Source organism: Pinus tabuliformis, chromosome 5_2, assembly GCF_031772625.1.
Source record: "Pinus tabuliformis cultivar Carrire ecotype Pingquan chromosome 5_2, CPIR1, whole genome shotgun sequence".
Lineage (NCBI taxonomy): Eukaryota > Viridiplantae > Streptophyta > Pinopsida > Pinales > Pinaceae > Pinus > Pinus tabuliformis.
Window position 1 is genome coordinate 139,024,032 of NC_142306.1, and position 25,061 is coordinate 139,049,092.

Here is a 25,061-nt window from a genome sequence, read left to right on the forward strand (position 1 = left end):
TGGGTTACTTCAGAAGGAAAAGAATGAACAACAACTCTCAAATCATGTATTAATCAGCAAATTGTGGAATCATTACAACAACAAATGCTTGAGAATTACAGCATGCAACAATCCCTATCCTGTCATGGATAATCCACCATTATTCTTCATCATTTTTCTATCATTCTTCCATCATTCAAATTCCCCTGAAATCACCCCTGAAGTCCTCCTATCTCTGATCTCTGTTTTCATTTAAATAGAGAGAGATTAGAGAGTAATTACAATAGAGATAACTACAACATGATTTATATTACAAAATTGGTTTGATTCTAACCAATTGATCAACAAGAAGATATATTTCCTTCCAGCTTTCAACAAGAGCAAGACGAATTTGGATTTGCAGCTGAGATTTGGAGGATGGCCGCAACAACAAACCTGAGAAAATCGTGCTCAAAGAACCTTGCGTTTCTCTCAGGACAAGCCGAATTTGGGCAAACCGTTCATTGACAAAGTTAATTGGGCCCGTTCTGGACAAAACCCATGTTTCAGATTTTCTAGATTCTGCTCCATTTGCTCAGAATCTCAACCGCAAAACTGTCACTCCTTATTCCAGCGCATTTCTTAGTTGGCGCTTTTTAAAAATCAAATATTCAATCTGAAAATTATTTTGGAGGCTAAGAATGGTAAATAATTTTATAACTGATTTATTAAAACTATCATTGATAAAATCATGCATAATCATCAATTTATTAGAAATAAAGAGAATAAATAATATTCATTCATAAGAGCATAAATCATTTATAAAATGGATTTAAATGATAAATTATAACAAATGATATGATGAATAATAGTGGAAATGGGTGGGATAAGTGTTCAAAATTGATAATAATAATGGCATATTAACGACCCAACATACCCCCACACTCAATATGTTGCATGTCCTCATGCAACGAAAACTGAATATATTGCATATCCTCATGCAACCCAAAGACAGAAACCATGTGTTAACCAAGCAAATATGTTCATCTCAGCTCATGAAATGGATAGAACAAATGAATTCTTCCTTAATTAATGAATATTTACTTTTAGTAATCTTGATGAAGGCATAACAATTTTTACATTGACATTCAATTATATGTATATATGAAGTTGCAACAAAATATGATATAGATAACAGCAAACTTCATTAACCATTTTGTCAAAAACTACAACCCAGATTTTGTTGAAATGTTGCAAGTAGATTTGTAATATATGAAGGTTTCTATGATCCAAAAATCAGATCGTTTTGATGCATGGATCATGAGATATAAACAAAATGGCTGTAGGTGAGAGTGCATGATTTCCGAAATTTATGAACCAATATTTCTTGAAATTGTGCGGGTTTGTATTGATGATACGTATGTGTTTTCCAAAAATTACAAGAATTGAGTTCATAGTTTTAAAAATATGTGGAAATCAATTTCTGCACTGTGTAAAAATGAAATTGTATGCCTTAAATAAGGAAGAAAGTAGAAAACATCCATCATGCATAGCAATTCCTCCCCCTCTCTGAAAAATTAGCATGTCCTCATGCGATGCTAGAAAACAAATAGAGGTGGTTGCTACCAGCTGTTGAATTCTATGCTTGGTGTAAAACAACATGAAATAAGGGAGGTGTTGAGAATGAATAAGAATAGCAATGGATGATAAAGAATATGAATGACATGGTCATAAGAAAGAAATGAAGGAACACTCCCCCACACTCGGAAATGATATGCTGCTGAAAAATGGGAAGTGGTAAAAACTATGAAATGAAGGATGGTAAATAATGCTCAAAATGGATGTTCAGTAAATTCTCCTAAATTCGTAATAAATCAGAAAATTATGCCATTTTACCTCAAGTTTTACCTCCAAAAGAAAAATGTGGAATGGCATATATGTATTGGTAGTTGTTGAAGCTGATGTAGGCAGAGTTGGTTCTGAAAGTGATGCAAAAGGTGGAATCTAGGGAAGCACATCATGTCTGAAGAATTGTTCACGTTCGCGAGCCTCTACTGTGAAGTGCAATAGTGTGGTCATGCTACGAATAGAATTTCCCCTGCATACTTGTTGTTCTCCTGTAAACAAAGCACTATTTTGCATACAATGTTCTTGAATCCATAGTGTTAGCCTTGAATAGAAATAGATAAAATGCATGCAAAATTTCAATTAGAAAAACTTATGTATACATGCAATACTAATATGTTGTCAAATCAACAAGGTATGTCAAAGTGCAGTAATCATATCGCATGAAATCCCATAATGCATACATTCCCCCATCCAATTGGAAAATGGGTTCCATAACCATAAAGCATATGAAAGGGGTGGTGCTGACGGCAAGGCAATGGAATGAACAATATATCAGTAGGGGAGGCAGAGTACACTTATCAATGATAGGACGGTGAAAGGTATGGTTATATTGAGAGCAAAGTGTGTAAAGATAGTTATGAATAAGATATAGGATGCTTTGGAGTGATGATAGTTTATGCAAAACGAAAAAGGACAACAATATGCTAAAAAGATGCTTTGCTGACGGTATTCTAGCTGAAAATGATGTGATTCATCATAAAACAATTTTTCATGCATAAAGGTTCAAAATGGGGAAAAAATTAAGGGAATAACTTCTCTGATAAAAAGGAAAATAAGAAAAGGGTATTATAATAATAATTGACGATAAGATATAACTTCAATACCATAAGCAGAGCCGCTGCTGCCAGCAGGCGTCCATAGCCTCGGCAGGGTTGCTTTTTAACCCATATGAGCCAGAATCCTCAATTTATAACTAGAGAGTTTCAGTGTTGTTCTATAGAAGAGATCAATGTGCTGGCATGGTAACCAGATAACCACACTGCCATTCACTAGGATGTAGCAAAAGTGATCAGGCCGGCTCGTGATGAGACCTCCTGTTCCAAGGATAATTTGGCTATCCAATGGATCATAACCCTGGTGTGGTGGCCATAATGGGAATGTCACTTTGTTACAACCTTATGAACATGGTAGGCTGGCTCATAATGAGACCCCCTATCCTCCATCTGCGAACAAAATTTTGTTATTATTACACATTTTTATGATAAAAAGAGGGAGGCTCAATACTCCTTAAGAGCAGGGATGGTGGAAGAAGTTGAACATGTCAATAGAAAAAAATATACCCATAATCTCATTTATTACAGACAGAGAAGATTATAACCAAGAAGGGTGGAACCAACATGGTCTTAAGATGATCAATCAGTATCATGTACAACAGAAAACAATGCAGTAAAGTATATAAATAATTGTGTCCATTTTGAAAATAAGCTATCATCAAGGAGCTGTCCTGTTAAAGATCATAACGTGAATGATATTAACTCGCTTCAATAGAATCCATAATTCTTGTCCTCATAAAAATAGTGTACTTCATGCCATGAAGGGGAATTAGTAAAATGTGGTTGAGATGGATTAGGAATAATCTCACAAGAAGAAAGAAGGGTTGCTCTAGAAAATAATCCCAAAGTGTTGCTCTTTTGCATGAACAACAAAAACACTCAAAAAATGGTGTTCCGTGTAGGGAATAGCAAAGGAAATGCACACCAAAAAGCAAAAATACACATAAAAAAGTGTGAAAATGCAAATGTCGTTCCTTTGGAAAAAGGAACAGCAAAAACTAAAAGTGTTGTTCCTTTAGAAAAGGAACAACAAAAACTCAAGTGCCGTTCCTTTGGAAAAGGAACAGCAAAAATCAAAAATGTTGTTCCTTTGGAAAAGGAACAGCAAAAACGCAAGTGTCGTTCCTTCGGAAAAGGAACATCAAAAATCAAAAGTGTCGTTCCTTTGGAAAAGGAACAGCAAAAAAGTGTCGAAGTGTTGTCCCTTTCGAAAAGGAACATCAAAATGTGAAAGTGCAGAAGTGTTGTTCCATTTCGAAAAGGAACAGCAAAACGTGAAAGTGCAGAAGTGCTGTTCCATTTCGAAAAGGAACAGCAAAACGTGAAAGTGCAGAAGTGTTGTTCCATTTCGAAAAGGAACAGCAAAACGTGAAAGTGCAGAAGTGTTGTTCCATTTCGAAAAGGAACAGCAAAACGTGAAAGTGCAGAAGTGTTGTTCCATTTCGAAAAGGAACAGCAAAACGTGAAAGTGCAGAAGTGTTGTTCCATTTCGAAAAGGAACAGCAAAACGTGAAAGTGCATAAGTGCTGTTCCATTTCGAAAAGGAACAGCAAAACGTGAAAGTGCATAAGTGCTGTTCCATTTCGAAAAGGAACAACAAAACGTGAAAATCCAGAAGTGTTGTTCCATTCGAAAAGGAACAACAAAACGTGAAAGTGCAGAAGTGTTGTTCGATTCGAAAAGGAACAACAAAACGTAAAAGCGCAGAAGTGTTGTTCCATTCGAAAAGGAACAACGTGAAAAAGGAACAACAAAATAGACAATCATAAAATGAAAGCATGCAAAAAAAACAAATTAGCTGTTCACGGCATTGATGCTAAGGATGAGTTACACTTTGAATGAAGCAACACCTGAAACACAAAATATAACAGAAATTAGAAAGGAAACAACATTTTATTTAATTAAGTTACAACAACTATGATATTATGTAAAAAAAATGATCTTTTTGAAAAATGTTTTGGCAGCAGTGACAAGACATGAATCTTCAAATCAAAATCAATTCTTCATTTGTTCTATTATGAATCCGTTGGGTAATGAGTTGAATGAAATTCCTTTGTTTTATTAAAATTTGTTTCAAGAATCACTCGTCCATAAATTGACGTTCTTTTTCTCCGAGGACCTGCAAAAAAACGAGTGTCTACCTGCAATAAAACATTAAATCATGGAGAAATAGAGGTGCAAGACTCCCATAATCCAAGAATTATGCAAAAAAACTAACAAGTAGTTACTCTGTAGAACAGATCCATGGAGAAAATAACAAAGTAAAATTTATTTATCACCTGCGGGAAAGCAGTGGTCGACCATACTAACCAGCAGTGTTTTAATCACAACTTCTTTGTTTTTCGTCCAAATTGAGCGATTCCAAAGCCAAATGAGAGCTAAATCAAAGTTTTATCTCTAGTAGAAACAGGTTTTAGAAATTCAATGATATGATATGTCAATTTTAGTTAGAACAACCTGCATAACATAATCATTTTCGATTACCCAGCATAGACCAACAGTTGATATTTCAAGCATAATTTTCTCGTTTGATGTCAAATTCAAAGGATTCAAATTGGAAATGAAAGTATATTCATTTATTTATTTCCAATAGAAACCGGTTTTGAAGAGAAGAAGAATTGATAGGTAAAATACTGTAAGGAACAGCCGGAAAGACATAGTTTTAAGGGTGCTGATTTACAATAGACAGTCAGTATTTTGATCATAACTTCCCCATATGATATCAAAAATGAGTGATTCTAATTGCATTGTAAGCTAGATTCATAGGGGAATCTACCATAGAAACAGGTTTTAAAAATTCATTCATTTAGGCCTCCAAAAACTGACTGTCCCAGCTCTGTTCCTGAGCTGCCCACTAGACACCCTGTCAATGTTTTGTTTCTAACTTTTTCGTTTCAAATCCAAATTGAGTGGTTCAAATTGGGTTAGAAATTAGACATCAAGGGATACCTAGGGTAGAAACATGTTTTAAAAATATTCACTTTTGGTCCCTCAAAACATGATTGTCCCGACTGTTTTTTCAGAAATCTCATCAAGCCCGCAAGCCAAAAAAATGATGTTCAAGCATTTTTTCAAATTGGTGATAAAGATGAATATAAGTGTTTGTAGAATTGTTATTTCTATTATAAATCATCTACATACACAAATGAATTGAAACATTTATCATCGATGTTGATTTCAATAGCGTGTTGCAACAAAAGAAACAACTAGTTTTATAAAAGAAAAAACAAAATGCATTTATTTATTCCCTTATTTATTTTATTTTCTTCACTAACCTATTTTGATTTGAAAAATGAATATTACTACATATATGAGTACTTCCAGTGAATCAATTTTCTAAGTAAGGCTTCACGTATGCACATACCCAAATTTGAAAAATGCATGTTAATGGATATTACGGTATGAGAAGCCAACTTCCCTTCAAAAAATGGTATCAAAAATTGTTGAAGCATAGAATGATGTTGCAAACAAATGATGGAGTGAAACCAATCTTCAATATATCCTTTACTTTTTTGATTTCGCATAGCCATCATATCATGAAGTTCTTGAGCTTTTAAAATAGCTTGTTGATGCATAGTAAAAGAAACCTCATTTTCTTCCATAGCTTCTACAATTTTTGCATTTGAAACATTCTGAATCTCATTGTAGGTTTTCTCTAATAACACATGTGAGATAGAATGGGTGGGAAGGGTGGGTAAATTTTTCAGTTCAACATTGTAAGTATGTTGTATTGGTTTATTATGGTGAGGGTGTGGAATTATTTGAGCAGGAAAATGTGTAAGGAATGGAGCATTTTAATGATATGGTTGATTGGGTTGTGTGAATGGTTTTGATGGGCAAGCAAGATATTATGGAAGAGCTGGTGGAGAATATGGAGAATGTGCTTGTGCTACAAGATGGGGGAGAGTAGTCATGCAATCATAAGGTGAACCATGCCAAGCTTGTAGAGAAAATTGCTGGTGGTTATATTGAGATTGACATGGCTGCCCTAACACATTAGTATTCCATAATGGATTATGCAAGTAAGAAAGTGGAGAGGGAGTGTTTTGAACCATACCTGTAGGCCATGATTTCTGTGGTTTTGACCTTGTTGCAGCTCCCTTACCTCTTTGATATGCTACTTCCATCCTAGATAAGGAAGAGTGAGTATCTGCGAGATGCTCCTTTCGGTCCTGAGGGTAAAACACTTCATCCAATTCTTGATTTTTATGAACCAGCCTTGGAGATTCCTCTTGAATACCTTATGTACAACTCACAAACATCATCATATGGTAACTGAAAAACATCACCTTTTCCTATCAGATTTAAGATTTCTAAACATTCCTCTTTGATTCCTTTAAAAAGGAGTGTTTTTAAGATCTCTTTTTCCAAATGCTTATGCTTTGATTTTTGAAGGTTATAATAAAATCGATCTACATAATCCTCCAAACTTTCATCTTCCCATTGTATCATACCGAAAATATCTTCATTGGATTTGCAATAGTCTTGGTACTTCTTCAAGAATATGTTCTTCATGTCCTCCCATGTTTGGATGCAATTCCCACCTAGGCTCATGAACCATCGGAGAGCTGCTCCTTTTAGAGTAAGAGGAAACACTTTCAATCTTTCATGATTAGTACAATAATCATATCCTCTACAAAGTATTTCGAACTCAAATAAAAATGTATCTGGATCTTCATTTGCTAAACCATGAAAATTTGGTAAAGATGGGGGAATTATGTGCATTTGTGTCACTTCTCTTAGATCTTTGATAGGAAATTCAAAAGTAGAAACGTGAGCCATTTCTTACCATAATATAAGATGTTCTTCATGTGTTTTCTTCGAGGCTCCTTCTTCAAATGTTCCTGTCAATCGGTTAGTGAAATGGGTGGTGCTTACATCACCACTTGCGTGAGATCATGTGATTCATTTTTTTTAAAATTTCTTTCTTTTTCCTAATCATTCAAAAATTCAAACATCTATTTCTACCGTAGGTTCTTTAACAGTCCTGCTGGAAAGTGGACGGGGGAAGAGGGCTTTTACATGCTCCGTACGCAGGTTCTTACCTTCTGTTTTTAAGATCCAACTCTTCCCTAGCAGGCAATCATCAAATTCACACTACTCTTTAGAAATGGCTACACTCTTCCCTGACAACGGCGCCAAAATGTGGAGCGATAAAAAGGTGTCTTTTAAAATCCTAATTATCTTCACATTAATTATCAACCCAGGGATGACTTTTTATTTCAAGAGTGTACTCAGTCTGAGGTGGCTATTTACTTAAGAGTAATGTTTTGCAGTATAGTGCTTAAAACCCAAAAGTAAATGAATGCTTGAAAAAGAAATCTAACAATAACATAAACTCAAATGCTTTGAAATCCAACTATTCACTCAGCAAACATCAATTGAGGATACAGCAACCATTCACTGAGCAAACTATGACTAAATTACTTTAAAAGAATAAAATCACACAAGGCAACATATCAGTCAAGGGTGCGGAAGCGATAACCCATCCCTCAAGAAACTGATGGAAAGGAAATTAGACCATGGACCATAGGTCTGGGAGCTAAGCAGCGACTTGCTGGCTCACTACAGCCTTAGACATTCTCTCACACCAAAGCAGCAAATGCAAGTAAATGGAACGGTAGAAAGTAAAATGGAATAACAAACAGGAAATGGAACAACAATCAAATAAACTAAGTCTCGCGAGTCAGAACTAAACTCACATTCTGCAATAAAATAGCAATCTTCTTTCTTAAGGCAAATTGGATGGAATGTACTTTATGGAATAGCACTCATTGATGAATTAGCAAGAATCAACCATACATACACACGACACACTAATATGGTAATCTGACAATTAAGGTGAATATGACTATGTTTCCAAATAGAATAATATCACTTTTCGGATTCCAATAATCAGGATTTCAAATGAATCCAACAACAGTAATATTCAGTACAAATGCTCTGTAACAGAAACATGCAATCAACTCTGAAAAGATTCACTCATACAATACAGAGTCACTACATAAACTTCCTGAAGAAACCATTAATGAATTAATCGTAGAAGAGCATGGAATAGCATATGAAAAAGCATGTCAGATTACCGAGCAATAAAGATAAGAAAACCACGCAGAAATCAAAAGCATATAATATACAGTAGCAGCAGCATACTCCACCAGAGGCTGGACCCTTAGCTGCCAGCGGACGCTGCTGGGTTACTTCAGAAGGAAAAGAATGAACAACAACTCCCAAATCATGTATTAATCAGCAAATTGTGGAATCATTACAACAACAAATGCTTGAGAATTACAGCATGCAACAATCCCTATCCTATCATGGATAATCCACCATTATTCTTCATCATTTTTCTATCATTCTTCCATCATTCGAATTCCCCTGAAATCACCCCTGAAGTCCTCCTATCTCTGATCTCTGTTTTCATTTAAATAGAGAGAGATCAGAGAGTAGTTACAATAGAGATAAATACAACATGATTTACATTACAAAATTGGTTTGCTTCTAACCAATTGATCAACAAGAAGATATATTTCCTTCCAGCTTTCAACAAGAGCAAGACGAATTTGGATTTGCAGCTGAGATTTGGAGGATGGCCGCAACAACAAACCTGAGAAAATCGTTCTCAAAGAACCCTGCGTTTCTCTCAGTACAAGCCGAATTTGGGCAAACCGTTCTTTGAAAAAGTTAATTGGGCCCGTTTTGGACAAAACCCATGTTTCAGATTTTCCAGATTCTGCTCCATTTGCTTAGAATCTCAACCGCAAAACTGTCACTCCTTATTCCAGCGCATTTCTGAGTTGGCGCTTTTTAAAAATCAAATATTCAATCTGAAAATTATTTTGGAGGCTAAGAATGGTAAATAATTTTATAACTGATTTATTAAAACTATCATTGATAAAATCATGCATAATCATCAATTTATTAGAAATAAAGAGAATAAATAATATTCATTCATAAGAGCATAAATCATTTATAAAATGGATTTAAATGATAAATTATAACAAATGATATGATGAAGAATAGTGGAAATGGGTGGGATAAGTGTTCAAAATTGATAATAATAATGGCATATTAATGACCCAACAACACCCTTTACATTCCTTGGTATGATTTGGCACCCCCTAGCACTCCCTATCACTCCCTGATATGCCTTGGAAATCTAGCTTGCCTTGGCACTACTTAGCATATAATGTTGCCACTCCCTCCTTAACACACCTTAAACTCACTGACACTCCCTACCACACACTCTTATTTGTTCATTTCCATGCATTTTGAGCTAGTTCTCCCTTATGTTTCGATGGCACTCCCTAACACTCCCTAACACCTGACACATCTTCGCATGTTTCCCTTGCACTCTAGCATTCCTTGGCACTACTTAGCATACCTTGTCACTCTCTCCTTAACACAGCTAGAACTCACTGGCACTCCCTGTCACATACTCTTATTCATTCATTTCCATGCATTTGAAACTAGTTCTCCCTTGTGTTTCCGTGGCACTCCCTAATGCTCCTTTGCATGCATTGGCACACCCTAGCACTTGGTACATCTTGGCATATCATTGCCCTAGCCTCTAGCATGCCTTAGCACTGCAAAGAATATATTGTCACTCCCTCAACACACCTAGAACTCACTGACACTTCCTATCACAAAATCTTATTCATTTATTTCCATCCATTATTTTGACCTAGTGGTCCCTTGTGTTCCCATGGCACTCTGTAACACTTCCTAGCACACGTTGGCACACCCTAGCAACTGGAAAATCTTGGTTGGATTCTATCCTTGCACTTTAGCATGCCTCACATTGTCTATCATATGATGCCACTCCCTCCTTAACACACTTGGAACTCATTTCACTCCCTGTCACACACTCTTATTAATTCATTTCCATGGATTTTGACCTAATGCTCCCTTGTATTTCCCTAGCACTCACTAACACTCCTTAGCATACAATGTCACACCTTGGAACTTGGTACATCTTGGCATGCTTCCCTAGCACTGTAGCATGCCTTGGCACTACCTAGCATACCTTTCACTCGCTTGTTAGCACACTTGGAACTCGCTAACACTCCCTATCACACACTCTTATTCATTCATTTCCATGCAATTGAAACTATTGTTCCCTTATGTTTCCTGGCACTCCCTAACACTCCCTAGCATGTGTTGGCACCACACTCTAACATCTGGCACATCTTGGCATGCCTTAGCACTTGGCATGACTTTTCATGTGTTGGCATGAAAATGGGAACATGGAAGAGACCCTGGGTTCAGGCACAAGGGGTCAACAAGGCTCCGTTGTAGTCTAGAACAATGCCGACATTTTCACCTTACTTGGAGAGGGTGAGTCTCACCCGAGGCATGTTGTGACTAAAGTGTGAGGGGGTAGAATGAGGCACCAAGGGAATCACAACCCGCAACCGATCTTAACTCATAACAATCAAGCACCTACTATAATCCAACCATACTATTCTACTCACATTACCTTAGGAAATCATACAACATATAGACAAATATTTTAAAATCTTAAAGAACCAGTATAGAACTCAACAATACATCATAGGTGCAAACTTTCTCTTTCATTACACTTCATAGAAATAAATACATAAATAAGTATAGAAGGCTTGAAGCCTGATCATCAACAACAAGAATGACCCAACCCACAGATCGGAGACCAACAAAGCAAGGGTGTACCTGCCTTCTGCAACTCAGGAAGGTTGCATTGATTCTCGGCTCACTTGGTTCATCAACAACTAGTAATCACCAACCCTTTCCTATCCTTTCTTCTGCCTTTTATCCTCTGCTTTGCACCTAGACTGCCAGCTCCACTTATTTCCTTCTTGGTTGACTCTGCCTTTGGCTGCCTTTGCTCTCTACTTGCTAGGTTTCTCTTGTTCTCCCCTACCACCTTTTTACACCTGTCAGACCACTACTGGTTCCTATTCCCCCCCTCGTTGTTAGCTATGTAACTCGACCGACCATCCCCGCCACCTGTTCTTGTCTTGTCTTCCCGTAAAATCTTAGAATGAAGGCCCCAACAACATGCCTAACAAGCATTGGAACTATCTAGCATGTGTTAGCACTTCTTGGCATTTCCTAGCACATGTTGGCACTCCCTAATTGTCATGCCCTTATAGACAAACTTACCTTTTTTGCGACTTGGGAAACCAACCAAGTCATTGAAAAAATAATGTTGTGCCTAGCCCTAACACTCCCCAACACTCCTTGGCATGCATTCACATTGTCTGTCATGTGTTAGCACACCTTTTCATTCCTTCGCATGCCTAACATTCCTTAGCTATCATTCCCTCACAACTACCCTTAAATTTTTTGCAACATGGGAATCCAAACAAATCCTACCTCAACTATAGCAACAAATTGACCAAGTTACAATTACTACAACTAGACTATGCCTTGTTCACCTAAGAACTTCCTATAAATCATCCTAGGCTACTCTTTTTGAATATCAACTCATACAATTTAATAAGTTACGAATACAAGGCTCACATCCAACTATGGTCATAAAACAACTAAGCAACAAATTTTACATCTTGACATGCCATAACACTTGGCATGCCTAACAATCCCTTGGCACTATGTAGCACGTGTTAGAATCCCCTACATTTCTTGGAATGCTTTGGCACTCCCTAGCACATCCTAGCACTCCCTGACACTTAGCACACCTCATACTCACTAACACTCTCTGTCACACTCTTATTCATTAATTTCCATGCATTTGAAACTAGTGCTCCCTTGTGTTTCCCTGGAACTTGGCCCTAACACTCCCTAGCATGTGTTGGCACCACATCTTGGTGCTTAGAACTTCTTGGGATGCCTTAGCACTTGGCATGTCTTGGCATCCCTAAAATTCCTTGGAACTGTCTAGCATGTGTTATTACTTCCTGGCATTCCCTAGAACATCTTGGCACTCTTGAGTTGTCATGCGCTCATAGATAGCCTTACTTTTCTTGTGACTTGGGAACCTGGTAACGAAGTCATTAACAAAACAATGTTTTGCCCAACCCAAATTATTCCTTCCTCTGAAACTACTTTGTACACGCCTTATCACAACCATAGGCTTGACTCCTACAAGTCCTATTCTAAACTTCTCCTAACACACTTTGTCCTTGGAACACCTGGAATTCGCTGACACTCCTTGGCACACACTCTTATTCGTTAATTTCCAAGAATTTTTACCTAGCTCTCCCTTGTGATGCCTTGGCACTAGCTAGAATACCCTTTCACTCCCTCCTTAACACTCCTGGAACTCACTAACACTTGATTTCCCTGCATTTGAAATGAGTTCTCCCTTTTGTTTCCCTCGCACTTGGCCATCACACTCCCTAGCATGCATTCACTCCAAACCTTCGCACCTGACACATCCTAGCATGCCTATCATACCTTGGAACTGTCTAGCATGTCTTAGTACTTCACTTGTAAATAAATAAAAACGTCATTTCATTAATAGATACAACTGGTTATTTAAGTTGTGCAAGCTATGTCAATTAAGAAATCAACAAGTTTTCTTGTTTCAGTGCTTGGAAATGGTAGTTTTTTTATGCTGGACAGTTACATAATAAATGGCTTTGAACATATCAAGTTGAATATATGTTGTGGACTATGTTGCATAACATGAATTTGCATGGGTAGGAGTAAGAGAATTTTGCTCCAATTTTCAATACTCCACAAACTCATCCAATCATAGCGTAATTTCAGTCATTTGTTTCTCTAGAATATGGTAATGAATTAGCTCAAGAATCCAAGGTTTCTAGTCTTCCAAGACTTGAGTTTTCCTTTTTTACGAGTTAATCTAAACAACTACAGATATATTATCTCGACAATTGTTATATTTCTAGCATGTACTCCTAAAACATGTAGCCGAATTGGTACATCTCAAAAAAACCATCAATATTAGTGTTACCAAATCATAAAAACCATTAGTCATGAAATGAATCAATCATCAAGCTTCAACATCATATCCATCTAGGTCTTTGCATCTCCATCTGAAGTTATCATGGCTCATTTTCATTTTCCAAGGGACTATATTGGATGTTGATCAGTATCACCAGGTTTTATGCACAACCGTTATGCTTCTATACATCGAGTACCCATACGGAAGATTCCTTATTTCATCTAGTATTTAACCAAGACATACCATCCACATGATTCCAAATATATTTCTGCATCCAACTCTTCCTACCATATCTCTGTATACATGATTTCTAATTTCTAAAGAAGAGCTATTATCTAAAGATGTGCATACCTCTTTCCTTCATTTTTTCATCTAGTCAAGTTCTTTCACGAACTGCCTCTTTCTTTGAAGAAAATTTCTATGATGAGGCTCCTTTCACAATATGATAAAATACTTCAATTATTCCAGCATGCTGCAACTAAACTAGTAAACTCCTTTGATGCTTGATTCCATAATATTCTAGATTGCATCCATAAACTTCTAGTGGAATATAATATTTCCAAGGTTCTTCCATATATTGCACAACCTTCTCATCAAGGATCCTTGTGATCCTTTCTTGCTGTAAGACTATTTCAATAACATGCCATGCTCGCAAGAGGACATCTTTGAGGTAAAAAAACTTTGTCAATGTATCATCATTGAGGAATTTTGATTGTTGCAAGAAAGGAAATGTCCTTATCACTGCTACAGTGATATGAAACATAAATAAGGATCCTTTAAAAGGGAAAAATGGTGGTTGTTACCATCTCACATGGATATGCACAAATTTTCTTTTCAAGCAACTTGGAACAATATCAATGTATTTACTCACTGACACCAACACGATGCACATGCATATCTTCCTTGGCAACAATCCAGTAAATAAGCCAACAAATGAATTTTAGTGTTGTTTTGAAACAAAAGAACACTGGTAATGTGGCATTGGCATTTAAATATCAGTTGGGTGATTTGGAAAAGAAAATGGGTCTATGTTTGTAACCCACAAATTGCATTCTACTATACAATTTACACACAAAAATTCACCAACCAAGGCAAGCACACAACATTTATATGGCCACGTAATAGACATAAGGATGCTATTATGAAATTCCAAATGGGAAAACCATCATTTGATGGGAATTTTATTATGCTCAAGAAATTGCTAGAAAGGCTGAGATATGCAATCTCAACAAAGTTTTTGGTGCATTCTTACACACTCACTCCCTATCACACACATGGTGCCTAAAGAGGCATAGAAAGTGTGAAATGCAGTGTAATATATGTAATTGACTAGTAATTTTACCTTCTTAGGTTGTTGAAGAATTGGAAATTGAGTAAGTTAAATTTTTCTTATTTTTTTATCTGCTTGTTAGACACTAACAAGTGAAAATTCTCCAGCTTGCTCACTCAAACACATTAATATGGAGGTCCTTTAATGCCTTAGCCAAGGGGGGCCAAGGGTGTAGTTGTAGGGGCATTGGGACCAAATTTGGGGGTTCATAACATTAGGAAAAGTGGAATGGCATGACCAAAAAGGTTGTGGGGGGGGGGGGGGGTATGTTATGGTGTATTGAATGAGGCAAGGGGGCACAAGGGTAGCATCGACGTTAGAAATCAAAGCTAAAAGCATGGTTTACTAAGATCTATAGTCCTAGCATTAGAGAATTAGAAGGGGGTTTAGGACTTAATTTAATAGGGTCTAGGGGTACTAGAGGGAAGGTAGTAAGCGCAATTGATAGGGGAACCCCCAATAGTGTGATAAGGGGATTAGGAGTCCAATTATCACAAACCACGAGCCCTTAACCCATAACCAATAAATTCCCTGTCCCCTTAACCCCTAATCCATAATCGCTTAACCCCTACACTCACAACTCATAACCGATAAACCCCTTGACTCATTGAATCTTAAGGCACTAATCCCTAACCTATAATCCATGAACCAACTCCTACGCCATAACTCCCCATCCTCTTAACCTATGACCCTTAACTCCTAACCCTTCACTACCTAAACACCTTAACTACTAACCCCTTAACCACTAACACCTAAATCCCCCAAATATTAATTCCTTAATCGCTAAACTCAGTTGTGTCAATGTAGAATAATCTACATAAGGGAAAATAGAATGATATTATCCACATCAATGCTTGAACTAGCCTTAAATTAGCCATGAGTGGTGAGCCAGGAGGTGAATGTGGGGCACTATTAAAGTTACATCATGTTTAAATTCCTTTTAGATTGTGAGGTTGTTCTCCAATAGGGTTGAAGCATCCTCACAAGGAAGCATGGCACATTTTTGTTGGGTAGTGATTAAAGTTGTAACACAATTCAAGTGATTTACACCTCTAATGCAGATGGAATCATTGGCTGTTTGTGTTAGGTTGTTAGGGAGGTATTTTTAGAAAATACATTCAATTTAATTAGACTTCATCTTTTCACAGCCTCGACTCTAACATGGATTTGTACCAGGAAAATTTCATGCAAATGAAAGGGGACTTTTTTGTTTAACTGCATACACACAAGAGCATCAGATGCTGCCCTTCAGATCCCCCTTGGTGCATTCAAAGTGGGTTTACACTCACATCGAGTTGAAACTAATCATAATGACCTTCCTCAATCTTCTTAATAACATCAGCTAGCTTTTCCATATACAGAAGATAGAATTAAAGGATCACCTCATCTATAGATGCCCCCATTTATTATGAGATTCAAGGGATGCTCTATTGTCTTTATCAACATTTGGATGGGTCATTATTTATATTCTTTAAATACATGTTGAGAACTTTTTATGAGGGAGGTCCTTTAATTTAGATCTTTATATAAGGCCTTATGTGGCCTTCCCTTATAAAACTCTTCCAAGGGGGTCACCTCCTTCCATGTTGCCTTCCTACTTTGGGCCTAATTGACAAACCAAGATTCAAACTCCTTCAATTACCAGATTAGCAAGGCATCATACCTCTTCTTTACCTCGACCTTAATTCAAGACATATTTATTTAGAGATACATTGAGGATTTCCCACTATAGATCACAATTTGGGTTTTTAGAGGATATTTCAAAATTTTGATTGTGTTAAAATTGGAAACGAGGGCCAAATTCCACCGTGGGATAGATCGTTTGATGGAGATGATGATTGCATTAAATTCCTCTTTTCTAGAGGACAAAAATTGATATAAATATCATCTCATTTAGACAAGCGAAAGTGTGAGTTTTGAACACATGTACAAATTTTTCAACTCAGCTATAGCAACGTGTAGGCTCAAGAAGCCCAATGGATGCGCCTCTTCACCCACAGTGAATTGTATAAATACAAGTGACCTCACACCTCATTTGGAATAATCATCACTCACACATTATTCTCTCTCCTTCTCTCATTGGTTTATACAAATATTGGGCAACTTGTCTCTCTCTCACGTGTGGAGAAGGACGAGTTTTCAAGGCTGAATTGCAGGACCAAAATTTCAAGCAGCAGACCAAGTTTGACTAGCATTGACCAAGGAGTTATTGATCAGCTTTGGCTGTGATTTTTGGAGGATTTTTTTGTCTCTTTAGGCCACATTTTTGGGCACAAAAATTGAGGGAATATGGGCAGGTTGACCAGTGCTAACTTCATGATTGAGTGCAGTTTGACCATAGAAAATTATAACAATTTTCTCTCATATTTCACTTAGTTTTACTGAGCTATTTTAGGCTGAATTTGACCTCTTGATCAGGTTAAGTTTTGATTGAGGATAATTGATTCCTGATTTGACCAATGTTGACTTTCTAGTTATGGCTGAAGTTTGACTACACAAATTGACAAGACTATTTTGACTTTGAATTGGGCAAGTCAATTTGACTTTTGTACTCTCTCTTTTTGTTGAAATTGTGATATAATAATAAGAAGAATTGATCAAAGGGTTTTCCCAACATTGGGGTTTTTCCCTGGCATCCACCAAATCTGGTGTCCTCTTGTCTTGGCTTGTCTTTTGCATATTGTTTTATGTTCTATCTACTTTTACTATCAATGTGATTAATGGTTAATGTGATTGCTACTAGAAATCTAAATTGAAATTGCTATTGGGCTGCTTAAGGAACATTGAAGTAATTGTGCTAAGCATACAACATACCATTGTTAACTAAAATTAATAGATTATCATCTCAACCCCTATGATTCCTATCACATTGATCATTTTCCATCTAAGGTATACAAATCTATATGTAATTAATGTATGTATCATTGGTTTGATCACACCTTGCCTTAGCCATCTAGGACACTAGGTGTAGGAAGGGCTTCCTTTAGCTACCATATTTAGCTAGATATGTGTGATCCATGTGTATATGATATTATGTCCAATGTGTACTATTTTTATTGTGTTCACTTAAACACTCTATTCTAACTCGTAATGCTTTGGATATAAGTTTTAATCTGAGTTTTTCCATGGTGTTTCATAATTTTGCTTAGAGAAGGGTGTCATCTTGATGGGTTGGGTATATTCTTAGTGATTTGAGTAGATGCTATACATTAATCTTATTGTACCCTTTATTTCCTTTAGTCAAAATTTATCCCATGTCTCTCTTAACAACACATGTGAAGGCCTTCTAAGCTATGACTAACTTCTAATAAGGTATTTTTAAGCTCTAAGTGAACTTCCTAAAAAATAATGAGCTACCTATAACTATTTAAGTTTATTGATAACATTATTTACAGATTTAAGTATATTTTCACTTCCTTAAAGATTGACAGATATTTCCTTCACGTGTAAAAGTCATATCCATTTTCCCTCCTTATATGAACATATTTACATATACTAAAGGAACATCAAATAATTTTTATTGATGCCTCATTAGACTAACATTATTACTTATACTCAACATAATTAGATATAACTTCTATGTGAGATGACCTCCTTTTGCTAAAATAAAAATAAACTTAATGAAAATCGAAGAGACCATAGCCACTGCTTTTTAAGATTTTACGACCTACTAAAATCTAATTTGGTGGCTACTCTAAAATCAAAATGGGCATATTAAAATTTATTTTCCCACCGCACTCAGTTCGCTCTTTCTCTACTCATAATTTTTATGATTTCGCAGCAAATTCCATATCCTTCTATGATATTCAATTATTAGCCGCACTCAGTTCACTCTTTCTCTGCTCGTAATCTTTATGATTTCGCAGCAGATTCCTTACCCTTATATGACATTCAATTCTTCGCTACCCTATTGATTTGACTACATTTTTTGCATGTATTGATTATATCAGATCTGGGTTCACTCTTTTTTGAGATTTAATTGAGACATTCTTTTCCTGATTTGGATTTGGAGCCTTTCACTGCAATTAAGAGCAGAAAACATGTCATCTACATATGAATATAAATTTACAACCTTCGAGAACTACGAGATGTATGGATACTTCTAAAAGGTTAGATCATTGTCCCATTACAAATTGATTTTCCACTTGTCAATTGTGCAATGTTAGCATAAAATCTCACATTAGAGAGCAAGTAGCAATGTTGTCAATTCATTTCCAAGCATGAAAAGTCATTATATGTTTGAACATTGTAGTGCTTGAGTTTATTTATGCTTAGGTTTAGATGAAAAGCTACGTGCAAGGAAACGGAATTAGGATAATCAAGGTACTAGGATTGCATTATGGAGGCATGGATACCTCTAATGACTTTGATTCCTTTTTGCTAAAAGGCATGGATCAAGAGAGAGATGACAATACTGTAAAATTTGCAAAAGGATGGCTTTTGTTGAGTGGAAGAACAAGTCTATAGTAGAGACTGCTAAATCTATGGTTCATGACTTAGATTTTCCCATGTTCGTTTGGGAAGAAGCTTGCTATATTGCAATCTACATACTAAATAGGTGTCCATACAAGGTGTTGATGGAAAAAACTCCCAAGGAAGCCTTCACAAGGGAGAAACCATATGTTTTTCATTTCAATGTGTTTGAGAGTCTACTTTATATTCATGTTCCATAGGAGTAGAGGATCAAGTTCGAACCCTCCAACTCGGAGGGTATTTTAGTTGGCTACAATGAGTCTTCTAAAGCTTACAAGATCTATGTTCTTTCCCAAAGGAAGATGGTAGTAAGCTAAGATGTGAATCTAGATAATGATACATGGACTTCCAAGTTCCAAAAGCACCCAATATTAATGAAGGAGAAGACACACTTCCTACCTGTTCTGTTGATCTATGTGTTTCAAGGAGACTACGTGCATTTAAGATAGGCTCTAGCATAGGAATATATATTGTTCTGCCTTCTCATATAGGAAATAAACCTAGGTGGTTTACACAGACACTACAGGAGGAAATAGAGAAGGATGGTGCTTCATATATTTCCATTTAGGTAAGCCATCCTCCTAAAAGGATCCCTAGTTATGTTGCATTGATGTCTTCCGTTATTGATATAAAAAATTATGGTTATGAGGAAGCAAGAATAAAGCAGGTGTGGCAAGATGCAATGGTGGAGTGAAACTCCATCATGAAGAATGATGTATACAATATGGGAGATAATGTCAATACCCAAAAAAAAACAATGGTGGATTGCAGGTGTTGGGTGTTATGTTAACAGTGAGGCCTCTAGACAGTTGAGTCTCAATGTGTGGTGGCCTTGAGAATGAAGGCACAACTAGTGAGCAGATTGGATTGCAGAGATTCAGTGGCTAGATGGACTTGGAGAATTTATAGAGGCAGAAGATATAGACCGAGTGATGAAGGACTGAGCAAGTATTGGGTACGACCGAAATGAGATGAGAGAGCATGCGACAACCAAGAGGACATATTGGTTGTCGATGGACTGACACCAAATCCCAGTTTTCTATCTTGTACTAGTGGATGTATGAGGGTCATCATCCATGGTATGGGAGCCCTACGTTGTTGTATTATATGTTGTTTTATATAACAAAGTTGGGTTATTGTACAAAATTGTAAAAAATTGTCCATATTTTGTGCATGTGTGATTTACTGTTGTTTATATTCCGTTGTGCATTAAAGTTTGTATTTAATAAAGGTAAAGTTTGTATTTAATAATCAACAGTATGAAACAATTAGTTATTAATAGGTCTATTTCCTAATTATAATTATATAAATAAATGGTCAGTTAATTAATATGTAAGTTATTTTTTGTCATATTTATTTCCAAAAAATGTAATTGTTTGAAATAACTACCAAGACCAATAAAACAAACATTAGTTATTAATCTAATATGAAAAAACCATATAAATTTTTTCCTTTGATAATTGAAATCATAATATGGAATAATAAATAACTATATATGTATAATATGAATTTAATTATATATATAATTGTAAGATCGAAAACCTTAAATCAATAATGTAATATGTAATAATATATAAATATAAATATTCAAAATTAAATATAAATATATAAATAATTAGTTAATTAGTTATTATGCAAGCTAGTTTCTTGTCATATAATAGAATAAATTGTTAGAATTAACTCCGAAGACCTATTAATAAACTAATCTACTATTAAAACTAAACAAATAAAAACATAATATATATATATATATATATATATAGATATATAAAATAAAAGTTTATTAAACCTAATAAGTTAAATAATGGGCCAGTAATTAAGATTAAGGAATCTAATAGTATAGAGAAGAGGCAAATTTCTCTTAATTAAACAACAAGAACTAAAATAGAGAAACGAGAAGGAGAACAGGAAAACAAATGAACAAGGGGAGGAGGGGGAAACAAGAAAGACGCAGGCCAGGGATGGGGGGGAAGGGCAGGGAAGTGGCTAGGAGGAAAGGGCAGAGATCCAACAATTGCTAATTTTCCAGCTATCATCTCTATTGTTAATTAATTAAACCCAAGGGTTTTATATTAAACCCAAGGATTAATATTATAAGCCCTATGAACAATATTGCAGCCTAGGAATATGAACCTTTAGATTAATAAACCAAAGGGATTGATATTATAAACTCACATGAATAATAAACCCAAGGGAATAATATTATGCCCAAGGGAATACTATTACACACAAAGGAATAATACTATAAATCCAACGTATATATGTTGTAGGATAGATATTTAAACCCTAGAATTATCATGGTTGACCATAATTGATTTTCATATGCAGTCACCCTTTGTCATAAAGAAATGTTGGACCATGGTTGGTTTTCATATTGAGAAAATCTTTGTCACAATGTGACATTGGACTATCATTGACCATGATTATAAACCAAGAGGATTTCTATTAGACCCAAGGATTAATATTATAAACCATATGAATAATATTAAACGCTAGGAATAAAAACCCTTAGATTAATAAACCAAAGAGATCGATATTATAAACCAAAGGGATCAATACTAAAAACCCAAGGAATTATAAACCCAAGGGATTAATAAGCCCATGAGATTATTAATATTATAAACCCAAGGGTTGAATATTATAAACCCAAGGAATTAGTAAATCCATAGGAAAAATATTATAAGCATGAACTATCAACAAACCCAAGCGATCAATGTTAAAAATACAATGAATTTATAAACCTAAAGATTGATATTTTAGACCCTAGGAATAGATAAACACCACACAATTATTAATATTATAAGCCCTAAAAATTAATAAACACTAAAACTAGTTAATATTATAAACCCAACAACTTTTGTAAATTTATTATTATTATTATTATTAATTAAAACATTTTTAATTAATAATATTTAATTGTTTTTATTAAAAAAATAAAAAAATATTGTTTTTTTTTATTTTAATTAGATGTTTACAACGGAGTTACCCAAAGATTGATAGTATAAACTATATGAAAAATATTATATTATAAAAATATAAATTTTTAGATTAATAAATCTAAAAAAATAATATTTCAACCCTAATAAATCTAAAAGTAATATTAAAAATCCAAAAAATTATAAAACCAAAAAATAGTATTACAAAAAAATAATATTATAAACCTAAAATATATAAATCCCAAACCTTTAATTATAAACCCTTTAGTTATGGAGGTTACCCAAGTTCACCTAATTAAGATTCACACCCCTTAATTAGAATTGCAAGGCATTTAATAATTCAATCTCTGTGTCATGCACTTAAATTACGGTCACTCCCTGTCATTGGAAAACTAAACGTAATTTATATATCTACTCCTGCAGTAAAATTCTTTTAGTGAACCACAGGAGCCAAATTGTATTGCTCCATGGAGTAGTCTACCCAGGCGAACAAATTGCCTGGTTTCTGTTGCTGCCCAAAAGAACATCTGGCTCCGGGCACCAGCAATTCCTCTGCCACCCTCCGCGAGCTCAGCCCAGCTCTGCATTAATGTCAACAACGGACAGGTTCCTAACATACATTTTTATTTCCATCACGTCTTGCCACACGAGAAGTTAATTCACCATGGAATTTGAATTACTCCAAAAACCCGCGCGCTGCTCCATCACCAATTCGACCCGGCATCCCCTGCAACTCACCAAGTCATGAGGTAACCAGAACATTCTGGAAAAGTTGTTGTTGGGGGTTGCACTGCCAGCGGTCACAAAAATCTAATGAAAGTTCTCCACTACATTTCTTTGGAGTCTATGATGGACATGGAGGTGCCCAGGTTAGCTTCATTCCTAACGCAATTCATGGTAGTTAATTGAATCCGAGTTTTAAAAGTATTTAACATTTTGCAAGCCTCTCAGATCCTTATATGCGAGTTTTTAGTTTTGTATTCGTTATTCTGTTTTCAAGAGATTAAAGTTGAGAAGGAATATCTGCAGGCTTCCAATTTCTGCAAAGACCGCCTCCATCAGGCACTGGTTGAGGAGTTAGACGCAGTAATGAGTGGCGAGGGATTCAGCATCGATGGTAGTAATAGCAACTGGAAGAGACTCTGGGAAAGGGCTTTAGTTAGTTGCTTCAAGAAAGTGGATGTTGAAGTTGGAAAGGAGCCTAATAGAAGAGATGACTTAGGGGAGGGAAACCACATGGAATGTTGTTCAGAGCCCATTTCCCCTGAAACTGTGGGAACTACTGTTGTTATTGCTATTGTGGGGTCATGTCAGGTTATCATTGCTAATTGTGGAGATTCAAGAGTTGTTTTATGCTGTGGAGGAAAGGCCATTCCACTTTCAGATGATCACAAAGTATGCCTTGTTTTCCTTGGAGTAACGTTATTATTGACCATAGTTTATCATTTTGTCAAACATTTCCTTGCATCAACACATATATGCTCTCTAATTTGGGGATCTAACCCAATATTTTTGTGATTGTAGCCCCAGAGAGTGGACGAGATGGCGAGGATTGAGGCAGCAGGGGGCAAGGTTATTTGTTGGAATGGATATCGTGTTTTAGGAGTGTTGGAAATGTCAAGGGCCATTGGTATGATATGTTTGTGGCAAGATAACAAGTACATATGTGTGCTTTGGTGCTTTCCTGGTACTTGATATATCTATTATCATTTCTAATACTTGCAGGTGATCGCTATTTGAAGCCATCTATTATTCCTGACCCTGATATTACATTCATTGAACGAGTAAAAGAAGATGAATGTCTGATACTGGCCAGTGATGGATTATGGGACGTTATATCAAATGAGGAGGCGTGTGATATTGCTCGAAGGCGCATCGCTCATTGGCATAATAAGAATCCAGTTTCATCTTTAAAATCAATGGATCAGTCAATGGACCCTGCAACACAGTCAGCTACTAATCATCTCTGCAAGCTTGCTATTCAGCGTGGCAGCTCTAATAATATAACAGTTTTGGTTGTGGTCTTGAAGGAAAAAAGGAGGTGGGCACGGAGATGTTAAAACCATGAAGCGTAAAGTTACTCATGCTGCATTGATGTTCCTCCAAGGAAAATTGTACCATTAGAGTTGTTGATATCCCAAGGTGATTGCTTTCATTGATATTTTTATTTTTTTTGGATGGGTAAATACTGGAAAGTAGGAAGCATCCTGTTCTTTTACCTGATGGGAAATTCACTAGACAGGAGACCAGTTCTTGATAAGAAATGTTCAGAGGTCTTTAAACAATTGTTGTAATATAGCATTTTCCTTGGCCCTTTTATCCTTGGGCAATTGACCGAAATCTTGACCAATATAGGATGATGGGCACAACATTTGAAAGATTTTGTCCTTCCAGAATCTTGGACGAAATATTGACAATTTTCAGGTAAGGACAACAGATTCTTTTGGATATGTTCTTTGCTTCAATTCAGTGGTGTCATTCCAGATACTAAAACCATGTAATGCAAATCTGCGCAAGTGAGAGATAAATTGTCAACTTGAAGTTTCATTTTGTAGACTAATATTGACTTAAATGTCATGACAATGACCCTAAAATGTAAGGTCACTTCTCTGTAACAACCATCCTGATGGACATATATTTTATCTCGTCTAATTCACTTCAGCTCTTAATTAGGAGAATGGGTCTTTGAAGGACTGGACCTTTGAAAGGCCATGAAAAAACTCCATAATGATTTTAATGAAACTACAAGATATATTAGCGATGAGATTATCTGAAGTGTA

General features: G+C 35.9%; 1 protein-coding gene across 1 annotated transcript in view; it reads left to right on the forward strand.

The window, feature by feature from the left end:
• LOC149157896 (protein phosphatase 2C 51-like) overlaps positions 1 to 25,061 on the forward strand; it is an 81,537-nt gene that overhangs the window by 49,763 nt on the left and 6,713 nt on the right. The window contains exons 2-6 of the mRNA XM_089433818.1: positions 22,729 to 22,887; positions 23,031 to 23,150; positions 23,311 to 23,676; positions 23,806 to 23,911; positions 24,007 to 24,322. Coding sequence (XP_089289944.1) covers positions 22,729 to 22,887; positions 23,031 to 23,150; positions 23,311 to 23,676; positions 23,806 to 23,911; positions 24,007 to 24,322 — 1,067 coding nt within the window. The remainder of the gene's footprint in view (positions 1 to 22,728; positions 22,888 to 23,030; positions 23,151 to 23,310; positions 23,677 to 23,805; positions 23,912 to 24,006; positions 24,323 to 25,061) is intronic.